General features: G+C 49.7%; 1 protein-coding gene across 1 annotated transcript; it reads left to right on the top strand.

Moving 5' to 3' along the window:
- Positions 1-1051: 1051 nt before the first annotated feature.
- LOC101523769 (putative tRNA (cytidine(32)/guanosine(34)-2'-O)-methyltransferase) lies at positions 1052-3131 on the top strand. Its single transcript, XM_036497576.2, is given in 2 exon segments — positions 1052-2176; positions 2178-3131. Coding segments are annotated over 2 exon segments (1050 nt in total). The 5' UTR covers positions 1052-1387; the 3' UTR covers positions 2439-3131.
- Positions 3132-13731: the final 10600 nt, after the last annotated feature.

Consider the following 13731-nt stretch of genomic DNA (forward strand, 5'->3'; position numbering starts at 1 on the left):
CACCTGGCCATGGACTTCTTGCAGGCAGTGTCTGGAGGTGAAGCGCAGCCCGAGAGGAAGATGTTGGGCCATGAAAGAAGGCGAACGTTTTGGAGAACACGCCAGCAGTTCCTAAAAAGTCAGGGGAATGAGCGACTGCTGAGCACGTGTGCAGTCAAGTTTGTATTGAGGAAGTCCAGCATAATTCCATTGAAATTCTGCCTCAATAAGGTTGGTTCCAGAATGGAAAGGGGTCCATTTGCGTTTTGCCCTTTGTGGAGGTCTGATCATCAGGGCCTGAGCAGGATGGAAAAGGAGGGACAGGGCCCTGAGAATTGCCTGAGCAACTGAAGGGTGAAATCCCGAAGTTTCAGTATTGGCCAGCTTGATGTGTACAGTGGCTTCCTGCACAGTGACTTTGGTGCCCAGGAGTGTAATGGGGACCAGGTTCTTTGACTGACTTGGCCTACACCAGGCCACCGGGCAGTGGTCAGTCTTGGAAGATTCATGTTGCTGCGGCAATCTGGGAACCTGCTGTCTCAAATACAGCAAAAACTAAGATGCTGTCCTTGACATGATACTCAGTTTATGTTGAGAAAACAACGTGGTTACCCTTGAAAGTAGAGAACGGGATAAAGGGCCTTAAACAAGAACCTTTGCTCAAAGTGGCAGGTCAGCACTAGGCTGTGTCGGCATGTATGTTGATTGTAGCACCAAGGGAAACCACTAAGGAAGCTGCTGCAACGATCTATACCCAAAACACTAAACCCACCAAAGCAGAATGTCTAAGGCCCACACAAGCCAAAAGCAGGCATGCGCACCCACGTGTTTGGAGATGAGGAGACAGGGAGTGATACACTCGCTGAGAAGAAACAGAAAATAAATAGTGACAAATACAAGCCTAAAATACCAGTCATTACTCTAAATGTAATGGTCCAAATGCCCTAGTGAAAAGGCAGAGATGAAGTGCGAATTTAAAAATGCCAACCAAATATACACTGTTAATAAGAAACTTCTTTCCAGGTTGGGACCAGGTCTAGCCGCTCCGTGGACCGCCCACTGTGCCCAGCTGGGTCAGCCGGGATCACCTGCGATTGGTGTTCAGGGCCGCTCTGCACTCAAGCTGAAGCCTGAGCTGTCCTCACCAGCTTGCAAACAGAGCAGCTGCCTTCTTCCTGCTCCTCCCTACTCAGAAAGCCAAGGTAGGACCCCAGGTGCCAAGGACGTGTGTCCAGTGCAAGACTCTTCACCGTCCTGCCGGTGAACAAAGGCACGTGGACCCTCTCGCACCCCCAGGCGTTGCAGCTGCACAGTCCCAGCACCTGGCACCTGGCGGCCTTCTGACCCCAGGGAGGTGGCAGCAGAGTCCCCTAGATACTGATTGGCTCCTGGGCCAGCAGCGTGTGAGATGGGACGTACATCGAAAGATAAGCGGGATGTCTACTACCGCCTGGCCAAGGAGAATGGCTGGCGTGCCCGCAGCGCCTTCAAGCTGCTGCAGCTGGATGAGGAATTCCAGATCTTTAAGGGTGTGACACGGGCTGTTGACCTGTGTGCAGCCCCAGGCAGCTGGAGCCAGGTGCTGAGCCGGAAGATTGGGGCCCAGGGGCCTGGCCGAGTGGTGGCTGTGGACCTGCAGGCTATGGCTCCACTGCCAGGTGTGATCCAGATCCAGGGGGACATCACCCAGCTGTCCACTGCCGAGGAGATCATCCGGCACCTGGAGGGCTGCCTGGCAGACCTGGTGGTGTGTGACGGGGCTCCCGATGTGACTGGGCTTCATGACGTTGATGAGTACATGCAGGCCCAGCTGCTCGTGGCGGCTCTGAACATTGCCACACACGTCCTGAAGCCAGGAGGCTGCTTTGTGGCCAAGATCTTTCGTGGCCGGGATGTGACACTGCTCTACAACCAGCTGCGCGTCTTCTTCCCCAGTGTTCTGTGTGCCAAGCCCAAGAGCAGCCGCCACTCCAGCATCGAGGCCTTTGCCGTCTGCCAGGGCTACGACCCTCCCGAGGGCTTCCGGCCAGACCTGAGCCAGCCCCTGCTGGGCCACTCCTACGATGTCAGCCAGTTGGATGGGCCCACCCGTGTCATTGTGCCTTTTGTCATTTGTGGGGACCTCAGCGCCTATGACTCAGACTGCAGTTACCCACTGGAGCAACAGGACGGCTCTGAGCATAAGTATAGCCCCCCACACAGAGCCCCCCTTCCCTCTCTCACGCCAGGGGGCCTGTGTGTTGAAGAAGAAGGGATGGCTATCCAAAGAGCTCCACCCTCGGGTCTGTCCCAGCAACAGAGTGGACATGTGGTCCCAACCCCTGGCTGCCCCTCAGCATCACATCCTGCTTGCCCCGAGGTGGGAGATAGTAAGACTGGAAAGGATTGTTCACATTCCGTTTGCTGGCAAGCTGATAAAAACACTGACGCTGCTTGTCACCAGGAAAGACAAATTGTGAGTTGATCCTAGTAACAAAATCATGTCAACAGTGGGCCTGAACAAAGAAGCCACAGGTTGGAGTCTGCAGTGGCCGCCACAGGGACACAAGGAAAGAAGCAGAACGTAGGCGTGCAGGATTCCTGACGGGCCCTGCCTCTTGTCTGCCTCTGCTGAGGTGTCCTTATGACGTCCACGATTTCCCCAGAAAGTAGATTTGTAGCCCACATAAAGGATAGCTGTGAGTGATGGAAGAAATGCCACTTACTTTGATGAATTAATGAAATTTAGCTTGATTCCCAGTTATAAATGCTGGCAACAAATCACAGTAGAAAAAAAGCATCACCTTCAATTTTCCCACCAATACAAAAAACCCTTATGTCATGTTACAGTTGGAGACATATGACAATATTATTCATATTTGTCATCACTGTGAATGATAGCAGGTTTTATAATTTGATGTCTTAATGAAAAAGAACCCCTCCCCCCAAAAGAAGCTTAATCCAACATAAACATGTAAGCAGGTTGAAGATAAAAAGATGAGAAGACTTTATATCATGAAAACAGTTGGGAAGAGAAAGCATGTGTGGATATACCAACATCAGAGACAGAAAATTTAAGGGCAAAGCGGATTGCTATGGACAAGCAGGACATTGCATTGGTCCATCAAGAAGACAGCCATGCTGAATGTGTGCACCAAGAAACAAGGCTTTAAGAGGCACTATTGAACTGGTCTGTAAGCACAGCTGGATGGCCGCATCCCCACCCTCAGCAGTGGATGAAACTGCTGGACAGAGAGTAAGTGAAGTTGCAGGTGCATTGAACAGGACCAAGTGAACATTTAAGATAGTTCCACCCAACAACAGCAGAACACATGTCCTTTCCATACACTCCAGAACATTCTCCAACTTTAAACTATCATGTCAGAAAGCAAATCCCAACTGGAATTTGTAAAAATCGTAGTTAATTTACTCTCTGACGACGCTAAAATCAAGTTAGAAAGCAATTAGTAACAGAATCAGAATAGCCAAACACTTGGAAATTAAACAGTTAGTTTACTTTCTACTTGAAATTAGTAGATCAAAGAGTATCAGTGGATAAAGAAATGCATTCAGAAGAATGATGATGGAGATAGAGTATACCTCAGTAGGAGAATGAAGAGTTAGACCACAGTCTGGGAGACATTTTCAAAGTACATACTTAGGCAAGGACTGCTATCTACAATATACAAGAACTCTTAACACTAAATAGAGGAACAAACAACTGTGTGTATATATAAACATACTTCACCAAGGGGGATATGTAGGTGGTGAAACGTTTGGAAAAGCAGTCTATCATTTGTCTTTATGGAATTACAAGTTAAATCAACAGTGGGATGTCACCATGCACCTGTTAGAATGGTTCAGATAGGAAAAATTGACAGTGCTTTACTCCTTTGCAGGATATTAAACAGCAGGAACTGCTGGGGAATACAGAATTGCCGAGACGGCTCGGTAGTATCTTCCAGAGCCAAACATTGTCCTGTGTTAGGGACTGGATCATTCCCCTCCAAGAAAAGGCTTGAGGAGTCCTAACCCCAGCACCTGTGAGTGGGACTGTAAGATGAGATCGAGTGGAATTAGGATAGGCCCCCCCACCCCCACCTGGCATTCCTAGGGGACGGGAGGCAGACGCACAGACCACAATGCATGTAGCTAAGTGAAGACAGAGTCTGCGAAACTTCTAACCTAATTCAGCATTCTGAAAGCAGCAGAGTTCTAAAGACATGTTCAAAAAACAGGGCCTGCCAGGGCTTTCTGAGGAGGGATGGAGGCTGGGAGGTGAAGGACTGGGCACTAGGAAGGGCAGGCTGATGATGCTCTAGGCTCCCCTGTAGTGGAGATGTGTTGTGTTGTGCCTTTGTCTAAACCCACGGAATCGTACAGCACAAAGCGAGACCTTTAATGAATGTAAAATGAAGGAGTAGTTTAGGTGGTTGGGGGCTTTCAGGGTAGGGTGCAGAATGTGATGGAAGAATCTGTGACTCCCTATACGTGGGGAGGTGGTGACCCAGGTAACCCTGGATGAGAGTGTAGCCTTCCAGAGTGAGGGTCAGAGTGGCGCAGGAGCTCTTTGCTCTGGCTGCTACCACTGTGTTCCCCAGAGAGAGGTTATGAATTTCTGCCCAGCCCTGCATGTACATACTCATGGACTGATTGGACGGCAGGTGGTGGGAGATGACACCTGCCGTAAAGTACAGAAGTCTGAACTAAGTGTGGACTTCAGCCATAGTGCGGCAGTGCTGTCTATTAACTGCAAATGAACCACCAGTGGGAGATGCAAAAGAACTTGTGAAGGGGATGAAAAGGCAGAAGACTGACTTGGATAAACCACATATTTGGCAGATGATTCATCTGGAACATACAAAGGACTCAAAACTCAGCAATACAATTAACAACCCTAGGAGAAAAGAGCGGAAAGTCTCGAGGAGACGTTTTGTTGAAAGGCATGGCTTTATCATGCTGCTTTATAACCCAACAATTGCAATGCTGGATTTATCCAGAAAAAAAAAATCTCTGTTAAAAAAATGTAAGCCATGTATACACAAGCATTCATAACAGTTTTACTTTTGATTGCCCAAAATAAGGAAGAGCTCAGCATCCTTGACTAGGTAGATGGTTAACTACAATGTGCAGTACCATGGACTGCTACCCAGCAATAAAAAGAAACAGCCAGCCGTTGCATACAACTCGGATGGATTGTGAGAATTATCAAAGTGGGTTTAAAAAGCCCATCTCAAGAAGTTATATATTGTACAATTCCATTTATGTAATATTCTTGAAATAACAGGAGAGGAAGCAGTTGAAGGATTCCAGAGGTTGTGGATGGGGATGGCTGTGGCCGTCAAGTGATGCTCAGAAGAGCTGTGTGGAAATGAGACGCTTCTGTGTGTTGACTGTGACGGTGGCTGCACGATTTCATGCATGTGATAAAATCACATACAACTGCAGGCACAAATGAGTGCTTGTGACTGCTGGAGCAAGCTCTGCTTGTAATATGTGGCTCTGGTTCTAAGAGGTGCGACGCTGGGGCAGACAGTCCAAGGAGGTATACGGAACTTACTTTATACATTAGTGTTATAAATTTCTATAAATCTGTGCTGAGTTGAAAATAAAAGCTATTTTTAAAAATTAAATTTGAGGTCATGGTGTGTGATGCAAAGACGGGTTCATGGAATACTCTTACCTTTAATCTCGGGCCGTGAAAGGTGTGGAGCGTCTGTGTCCATGGAGCTTTGCCAAAGACTTGCTTTCTAATGTTTGAAGCATTTAAGTGTTTTCTCAGGGTGGTGCTGAGTAGTGTCCAACAGAATGGACAGGTGGGGCGTAGCAGCCCCCAAACTCGGGGCCTGGGAGCAGGACCCTCCCTGGCAGGCATCCCCATGGGCCACCTCCCAGGGTTTGTTCCGGGGATGGCTCTGTGTCCTGCCCCCCTTGTTGTCCAGGTCACTATGTTGGAACCTTGTTATGCCTTACCTGGTTCCACCCTCCATTCCTTTCTCCAGCCACTGGGTTTGATTTAGAAATTCCAAGAAATTGTCCATAGATGGACGATTAGAAGAGTGTTTGTCATGGGGCAAAGCTGCCTTCTGCATTCTGCAGTGCTGTGAGCTGGAACAGAAGAGAAGCTTAACCCTTGGCAGGGTCAGGAGGCCCCAGCCCAAATGCAGGTTACATCTGGTACTTTTTTTTTTTTTGCTTGTCTCTTAGCTCCTTTTTGTGAATATTTATTCTGGTGCCTTGATACCATTAAACAGATTATCAAAGGAAAAAAATTGCAAATGCATTGATTTTCATAGTAGTATTCACCAGCTGATCACACTTTGGCAAAAGGTAGTGGGTTGTGAATTTCTTAGTTTAGCAGCTCTTAAGTTGTATGTGTAACAAAATAAGCATATAGTTAAAGGTTAATTTAATTAGTAAATGTGTAGCTAGCTGCTTAGAATTTTACTTCCCAGACCTGACAGTTGTGTGACTAAATGGAGGTATCCCAAGCCTGTTGTAACAGACTCAGATCATAAAGCATCCTACTTCATAGTGGGCCTGGTACAGAGGGGTGAGGGCTAGAAGTGAACTCTGGGCAGGGGAGGCTGTGAGGGCCAGGTCCTGGCCAGATAGGCGGACAGCTGACATCCGCTTCCCACGTGGCCTGTGCCATGCAGCGGGCAGCTCTGATTCCTGCTGTGTGCCTGGCTGTAAGGCACTGCCGGCTCAGGGTCAGAGGGCAGAGCTGGGGCAGGTTGTTTTGTAGAGGGGAGGTGGCCAAGCGCTCAGGCCCTGGGCTGAATTCACCCCACCCAGGGGTCACGGTACCATCCCTCAGGATGTCCTTGACCCTCCTTGCCCACCTAAATGAGCAGTCTGTCTGCTCCGCCTCTGTCAGCTGCACCACTGGTGTGCCAGGTGGGCGGGGTGGCTCCGTGCGTGTGGTGGACAGGGGCTGGGCGAGCTGTGTTCTGTGCATTGTCAGGTGTCCAGCAGTGCATCCGCTCATTGTCGTGATGACCAGAAGTGTCCCAAGGTGCACAGAAGGGGACAGAGTCGTGCCTGGTTGAAGATGACCATTTGAAGGGAAGAATCCTCTTTCTAATCACCTTCGGGTTGGTGGGGGGGCAGTGCTTTTAGGAAGAAAGGAGACAGCCATGCGTCACCAAGTTCCTCATTTTTTACAAAAAGGTTCACCATGGGCCCCCATACTCCTGTTTAACAGTGTTTTGGGAGGCATGCCAAGGGAGGGCTGGGGGCGTGGGGGTTGTTTTGCAGCCCAGAAGCTGCTGTGTGCTGCAGCAGCCCCCGTCCCAGGCGATGCAAAGCACACGCACAGGATGAGAAGCTCAGGTTTCCCAGGCGGCCTCTGTCCAGCTGCGGGAGGACACTCTGCGGAGGCGGACGGCTCTGGAGAAGCAGGAATGGAGAGGCCAACCTGCCACCCAGGTGAGAGATCCGTGGGTGTCCACCGTGTCCAGCTGCCCCAAGATGCACCAAGAAAAGCGGTGTGCATTTTGGTTTTTCAGAAAATAATGTGGTCGTGAATTTTGCTGAGACATCATTGCTCCTGTTTTCCCAAGAAAATATACGCATGTTTAATTGGTTGTCAAAAGCCAGAGAGCCAAGCGTTGGCGCATACCCGGGGAAGTCTTTAAAGAATTAACCTTTCCAGTCTCCATGGCTCTGGTTACCACTCCTCATCACACAAGGAGAATCGCTAGCAGCTCCTGCTGCCAAGGAATTCTCAGCATAATCCCACTTTGGACTGCCAGATTGGAGTGAAAAACCAAGTCGGCTTCCAGGAAAGAGAGACTCAAAAACGCAGTGGCTCCTACAAGATTCCCAAGAGAATATGCAAGCTTTTGACTCTGCCGTTTAACATTTGAAATCTACATCTCAAAAAAAATTATTTTAATTGAGTCATCCTAGCTGAATCCAGGAGGCAAACCCCCACCCCCCACACATCACTTTGTGGAGAACTGTATCAAGGTGGCTCTCCGGGAAGGGCCCATGGTCCCCTGTGAGAATGCTCAGGGTCCAAAGATGCAGCCGAGACCACTGGGCCAAGGTCCAGTGGGAGCTTACCAAAACATGTCCTCAACCTCGAGGGGCCCAGCAGAGCAAGTGGTCCCAACACAAACTCGGAACTGGAAGGGCTTGGGAGAACATGCAGGTGTGTGGAGGGCAACAGTGTGCTGTGTGTGGGAGGGAATGCCTGGGGGCAAGCCCTGAATCCAACCCAATTGCAGCTTCCTGCTAATGTGTGTCCCCGGAGGCAGCAGTGATGGCCCAGGCCTTTGGGTCTCTGCCACCCACGTGGGAGAGCCAACATTGAGGTCCAGGTTCCTGACTTGGCCAAGGCTTGACTGTAGCAGGCATTTGCAGAGCGAATCTGTGAATGGAAGGTTTCTCTAACTTTCTCTAACTTTCAGATGAAATGAAAATGAGCAGAAGTCGATATAAATGGTTATCTTTGATAAACAAGCAAGGAAAAGCGGCCTGGTGTGTGCCACCAACACAGACTAAAATCCCAGCCGTCTGGCTTGTCAGGCAGGGCCACGATAGCTGTAAGCCCCAGCAGGAGGCAGGGTTGTTATGAGAGCAGCTCAACAGCAGTCCTGCACACAGGTGAGGAACTCAGCAAGTGCTGCTGAGTGACCGCTGTGATGGTGGTCGCCCCACGCCCCATGATGAGACTCCTTGGCAGAAATGTCCCCAAGGAAGGAATCAGGCCCTGGGCCCTGTAACAGAATACTGGGGAGAGTCCCCTGTGGCCGGGAGCCTGACAAAGCCCTGCTAGCACTAAGGAGCGAGCAGGACTGGCTTTAACACAGGCGTGCCACCTCCTTGGGGAGAGAAGGCCTTCTGTGTCACAGGTGACACAAGTGTGATGCGGCCTCTGGCAGGGGTGACTCAGAGGAGACGAAACTGTCCCAGCAGAGGTAGAGGGACTCCAGCAAGCAGCACCTATCTGAGCTGGTGGAGCCACAAGCAGCCAGGTAGCCCTGGGCCCATCAGGGTTGTGGCCAGTGACTGCAAAAAGAGGGGGAAGTCACTGCCAGCATTGCTTATGACTGGGTGGGGGTTGTGGCCCCAGACAGACTTGGGTCCCAGTGCCGTGGCAATGAAGCTGTGAACTGGACCGGTGAAGACACTACCACCTAACCTTGGGCCTGACCCCAAGGCCGAAGACTGCCTCCTTGTTGGGATAAGAACGAGACAGCTGAGCACCCAGAGATGTGATAGCTGTAGTGAAGCCCTGCCCAATCCTGTGCTTCAAGAACCTTCTGGAACCTTCCATAATACTGCCCACTCTAACAGTGCACTACTTGACCAGAGCAGCAGCATCCTCAACAGGAGTCAAATGACTATGGGAGAAACGGAGAGGGTCCCCAAGAGAAGCCTGTTGATACAGCAGACATGGACAGGCTGACTCCCCAGGGAAGGGCTTCATCCCTAGGGACGTGGAGACTGCCCAACAGTGCTTGCAGGAGCTGAGTGATGGCTGGCTGCCATGTTGTTAGGACAGGCTGGTATGGCTTATAGGAGGGGCATGTTGGCCCCAACCTGGCAGGTACAACCTCAAGCAACTGGACAGCAGGGTGGCACCCTCGGCTGGGTCAGCTGTGATCGCTGTGACATCGTGCCTGCTCCCTGACAAGAGTGCCTGTTTGCTGCCCAAGCCACTTGTTTTGACACCCCATAACTGACCACTTCCCTTTCTGTGCATGAATGTCTTCAACCAGGACCAGTTAAAATCAAGCATGTGACAGCCAACTATTTAACTAATGTGTGTGCCCATTTCCTGTCACAGGACAAGTCTCAGAACCACCCTTGGGGGGCAGCCCCCTCCACCATAACACCCACACTGTGTCTTCAGATGTCACTTTGCTTGCTGTTTTGTGTGCTAAGTGTCCCCCCTGATTCTGAGTGGGATTGTTCAAGAAGGTTCTGGTTTTTAGGATTGAGTCAAGGGCGATGAAATCTCACAACAAACCCAACTGCTGGTTTTGTCAGAGGAAGGCAGGTTCCTTGCCGACAGCAGCTTCCTTTAGGAACACAAACCCGTGTTTGCCATAAAGGATGAGCCAAGCCTGCACATCCATCACTGAGCATACAGCCAGCGTTAGTCCTAGATGCTGGTCAGTAAGGTTTCAGCCCTGTAAGGCAACACGGCCTCATTCCCACACAGATGAGGCTTGGCTTGCTGGGGCCACAAACCTGGATGTAGACAAGCTGCTAGCACTACAGAACACCCAACAACAATGCAGAGACGAAGACCGAGAGAGTCGCCCTCCCTCCCCCCAGGTTGCAGCCTTCTACTGCTGGACTCATTTACTCATTGGTTCATTCAAGACCATTCAAGTGCATACTTATTGATGTATACCTAATCCTTTGATAGAGCACTGACGACAACAAGAACATAAGAAAAATCAGAAGGACAAGAAAAATAAATCTTGGATGGCAAAGCGGGGAGGGAGGAGTTGAAATGATACTTAAGTCGCCACTTTCTGCATAAGCATTAGGTTGGTGGCCAGTGTTGGGGCTGGGCTCCCTGGTGGCAAAAGCAACAATGGAAATGGAATAGGCACAGAAGTATGTATTATCTATAGACTAAACTTCTTGAGATAACACATTTTCTTCTCATTTGGGTGTGAAATATATTTTTTACTTAAATTTGTGTGTAAGAAAAACAGCCACATGGTTGACACAACCCCACAACATAGTGTGGCAATGTGCAACCCCACAACGCAGTGTGGCAATGTATAACCTAACAAAATCTGGCTTCCCCCCTCCAAAATGCTTTCTTGTGTTCAGTTTCTTCCATGTTCTAGTTTCTGAACAATGTCCTGTTTTCTCTTGCAGGGTTAACCTAAACATTGTAGTGTTTAATAAAATCCAAACATAACCCAACTTTTCTCCCATGCCTGAAAAATACAAGATTCTAAAATAACAAGAAACCACTTCCCTCCCAACGGCCATGGTGTTTTGAGTGAGTGCTGTAACTCTGTTTTGCTCTTCATTTTTTTCAAATTAAATAGAAATTCAGTATCATCATTATTGTTTTTCTGTGGCCAATGTTTAAACATATTTATCCACAGGTGTTTTGCTCATGGTTTTTGCATTTCATGCTTTCCATGTGGGTTCATTTCTTCTGAGCCTGAAGTACGTAGGGTAGAATTTCCTTTGGTAAGAATCTGTACCCAGTTACGTTTGCCTTTAAGTGTCTTCTGTTTTACGCTTGTCCTTGTATTGATTGATTGATTGATTGATTTCCATTTTACTTGAAAAGCAGAGACACAGATGGCTGGACGTGTTGAGTCCACTGGACTAGCACAGTAGAAGTTAGGGCCCCTTGAGACTCACTTTCTGGTTTAACTATGAACTGATTTTCTATCCTGTGTGCAGCTGTCCTCACTGAGAGGTTCGGGCCAGACTCCCCTTTCCTGACCCTACAAAGTCTCAACACTTTAACTTTTTAAATGCAAGTTCAGTCAACAACTGCTTTTCTTACAATGTCTGAAGAGATTAAGATAGTGATTATGACAACAAAAAGTTTAGGGAAAAGCATCCTTTACCATGGGCCGTGGTCAGCAATGGGTACAGTGAGTTGAGCTGCTGCCTGTGATGCCAGAATCCTGGAAATACAAGCACAGGTCTGAGTCCTGGTTGCTCTGCTTCTCACTCCCACTAACACGCCGAGAAAACAGCAAAAGATGGCACAAGTGCTGTGTTCCTGCGACCCATGTGGGTGACCCAGATGGAGTTCTGGTGTCAGCCCTCCTCACCCTGGACGCTGCAGCCGTGTGGGGAGTGAGCCAACGGATGGAAGATCTCCTTGTATCTCCCTCCCTCTGCAAGACTTTCACATAAATAAATATTTTAAAAGAAACAAACATTGACCTGTAGGCACAAACCCAGGATGTTGGCCCTGCAGTAATCCAGTCGAAAATATAGTGGACTCAGCCCCAGTATGTGCTTTACCAAGCCAAACTTGTCTCCTGGCTTATGAAGCCAGTATATTCAAGTTGCCGTGAGCACAGAGCTGTATGTTCTATAATAAAAATGCACAGTTAGCCTGAATCACGAAAGAGCATCTTCGTGGGTGGTAACAGCCTGGTTCCCAAGAGCAGCATATTTCCCATGCTTTGTTAATTTGCTAGAATTTTCTTACATCAGGAGAGATGGCTTTGTTACAGGGGGCTCAGGACAAGTGGGGAAGGCCACTCAGAGGGTGTCATACTCTCCCAAGACCAGGCCTTCCCTTGAGATCTGGAGTGGATCTTTTTCCCCCCTACAAGCTGAGTCATTACCGTCAACTTCCTCAGTTGCCAGGACACCAGGCTCAGTGAATGAAGAGGAATATTCTTTAAGCAAAATGAAGGCAAGTAAACAAACATCCATTGTCACATTCCAGGATGACCCACAGGCCCCAGGAGCCATGGAAGAGCAGCCTCCTGGTATCATCCACAGCTGTAACAGAGACTGTTTCCATCCCGGGGCTTTCCTGAGCCCAACCAGCCCCCTAAACTACTTTTCTCACCTGCATGTTGGCCAGTATGTCCAGCTATACCAGCAGGCCCGGGTCCCCAAAAGGGCCTGTGTGTATGGTAACACAGCTTTGTCCTTACTGGAGTTCAGATTTGACTCCAGGCCTCACAGGCAGCCGAGAGCCGTTGGGCCCATAGCCCCACTTCCTGCAGGTGTCATTCCCCAAAATTTCAGTTACCCGCAGCCAGCCATGGCCCAACTCTATCAGACATACAATTCCAGAAAGAAGGCATTCATTACTTTTAAATTCATGTCATCTTGAGTCACACTGTGCTGATGTCTGCATGGACAACAGGCTCGCCCCCACACCCACCCACTGGTTCCTAAGCAGCCCGGGTTCTCAGATCTGCTGTCACAGCATCACGGCACTTGTGTTCAAGGAACTCGCTTCATACTTGGTTTTGGCTCCGAAGAGCAAGCGTGGCGATGCTCTGGGTGTGCCAGAGAGAAGCTGTGAACTATTGTCTTCCAATGTCTGATTGGTAAGTTAGGCATCCTCACTGGTAGGCAGAGGGTTCAGCAGGGTCTGTGGGCCCAGCAGGCACCGAGGGATTTGGGCCAGGCGGTCCTGTGCCTAAGGGAGGCAGCTGTCATTCCACTGGTAGTCGGGACAGTTAGCACTTAACTCAGCCTGCGAGGCCCAGGTTGGGCTCTGGGAGCCCAAGGTAGAACTGTGGCCTGGCGTCATCTTCTGGAAGTTGCTCGCCACCCTGAGCTGCAGCCTGTCATCTGTTGCAGGTGTCTCACCTCCTGGCTCTGGGTCCACATGAGGCCCATAACTGTATTATGTGGTTGCTCAAGGGGTGCACACTTTCTGCTGCCTTCCCCAGGGCGGGGGGAATGGAAGGGACACGTGCATTCGTTAGTTATTTAGTTATTGATGTTAATTTCAAAGGTGGAGAAACATAGATGGTCCATCTGCAGGCGCATTCCTCAAACGCTCCCAACAGCCAGGGTTGGGCCAGGCATAACCTGGAGCCCAGAGCTCCACTGGGGTCCCCCACACAGGTGGCCGGGATCCAAGTGCTACAGCCATCGTCTGCTGTTTCCAGGGTGTACGTTATCAGAGTGGGGACTCAACCCGGCATGAGGGTAGCGAAGGGGGAGACATAGATGAAGCTGAGGTCCAATTCACCAGAGCTCGCCAGGAGAACTGTGCTCAGCACCATGGGATGCCACACCCCGTCCCTGAGGCACCTTCACTGCCCTCCCCCTCCCTCCCCAGGGTCCCCCTTG

This window comes from Ochotona princeps, chromosome 28 (genome assembly GCF_030435755.1).
Source record: "Ochotona princeps isolate mOchPri1 chromosome 28, mOchPri1.hap1, whole genome shotgun sequence".
Lineage (NCBI taxonomy): Eukaryota > Metazoa > Chordata > Mammalia > Lagomorpha > Ochotonidae > Ochotona > Ochotona princeps.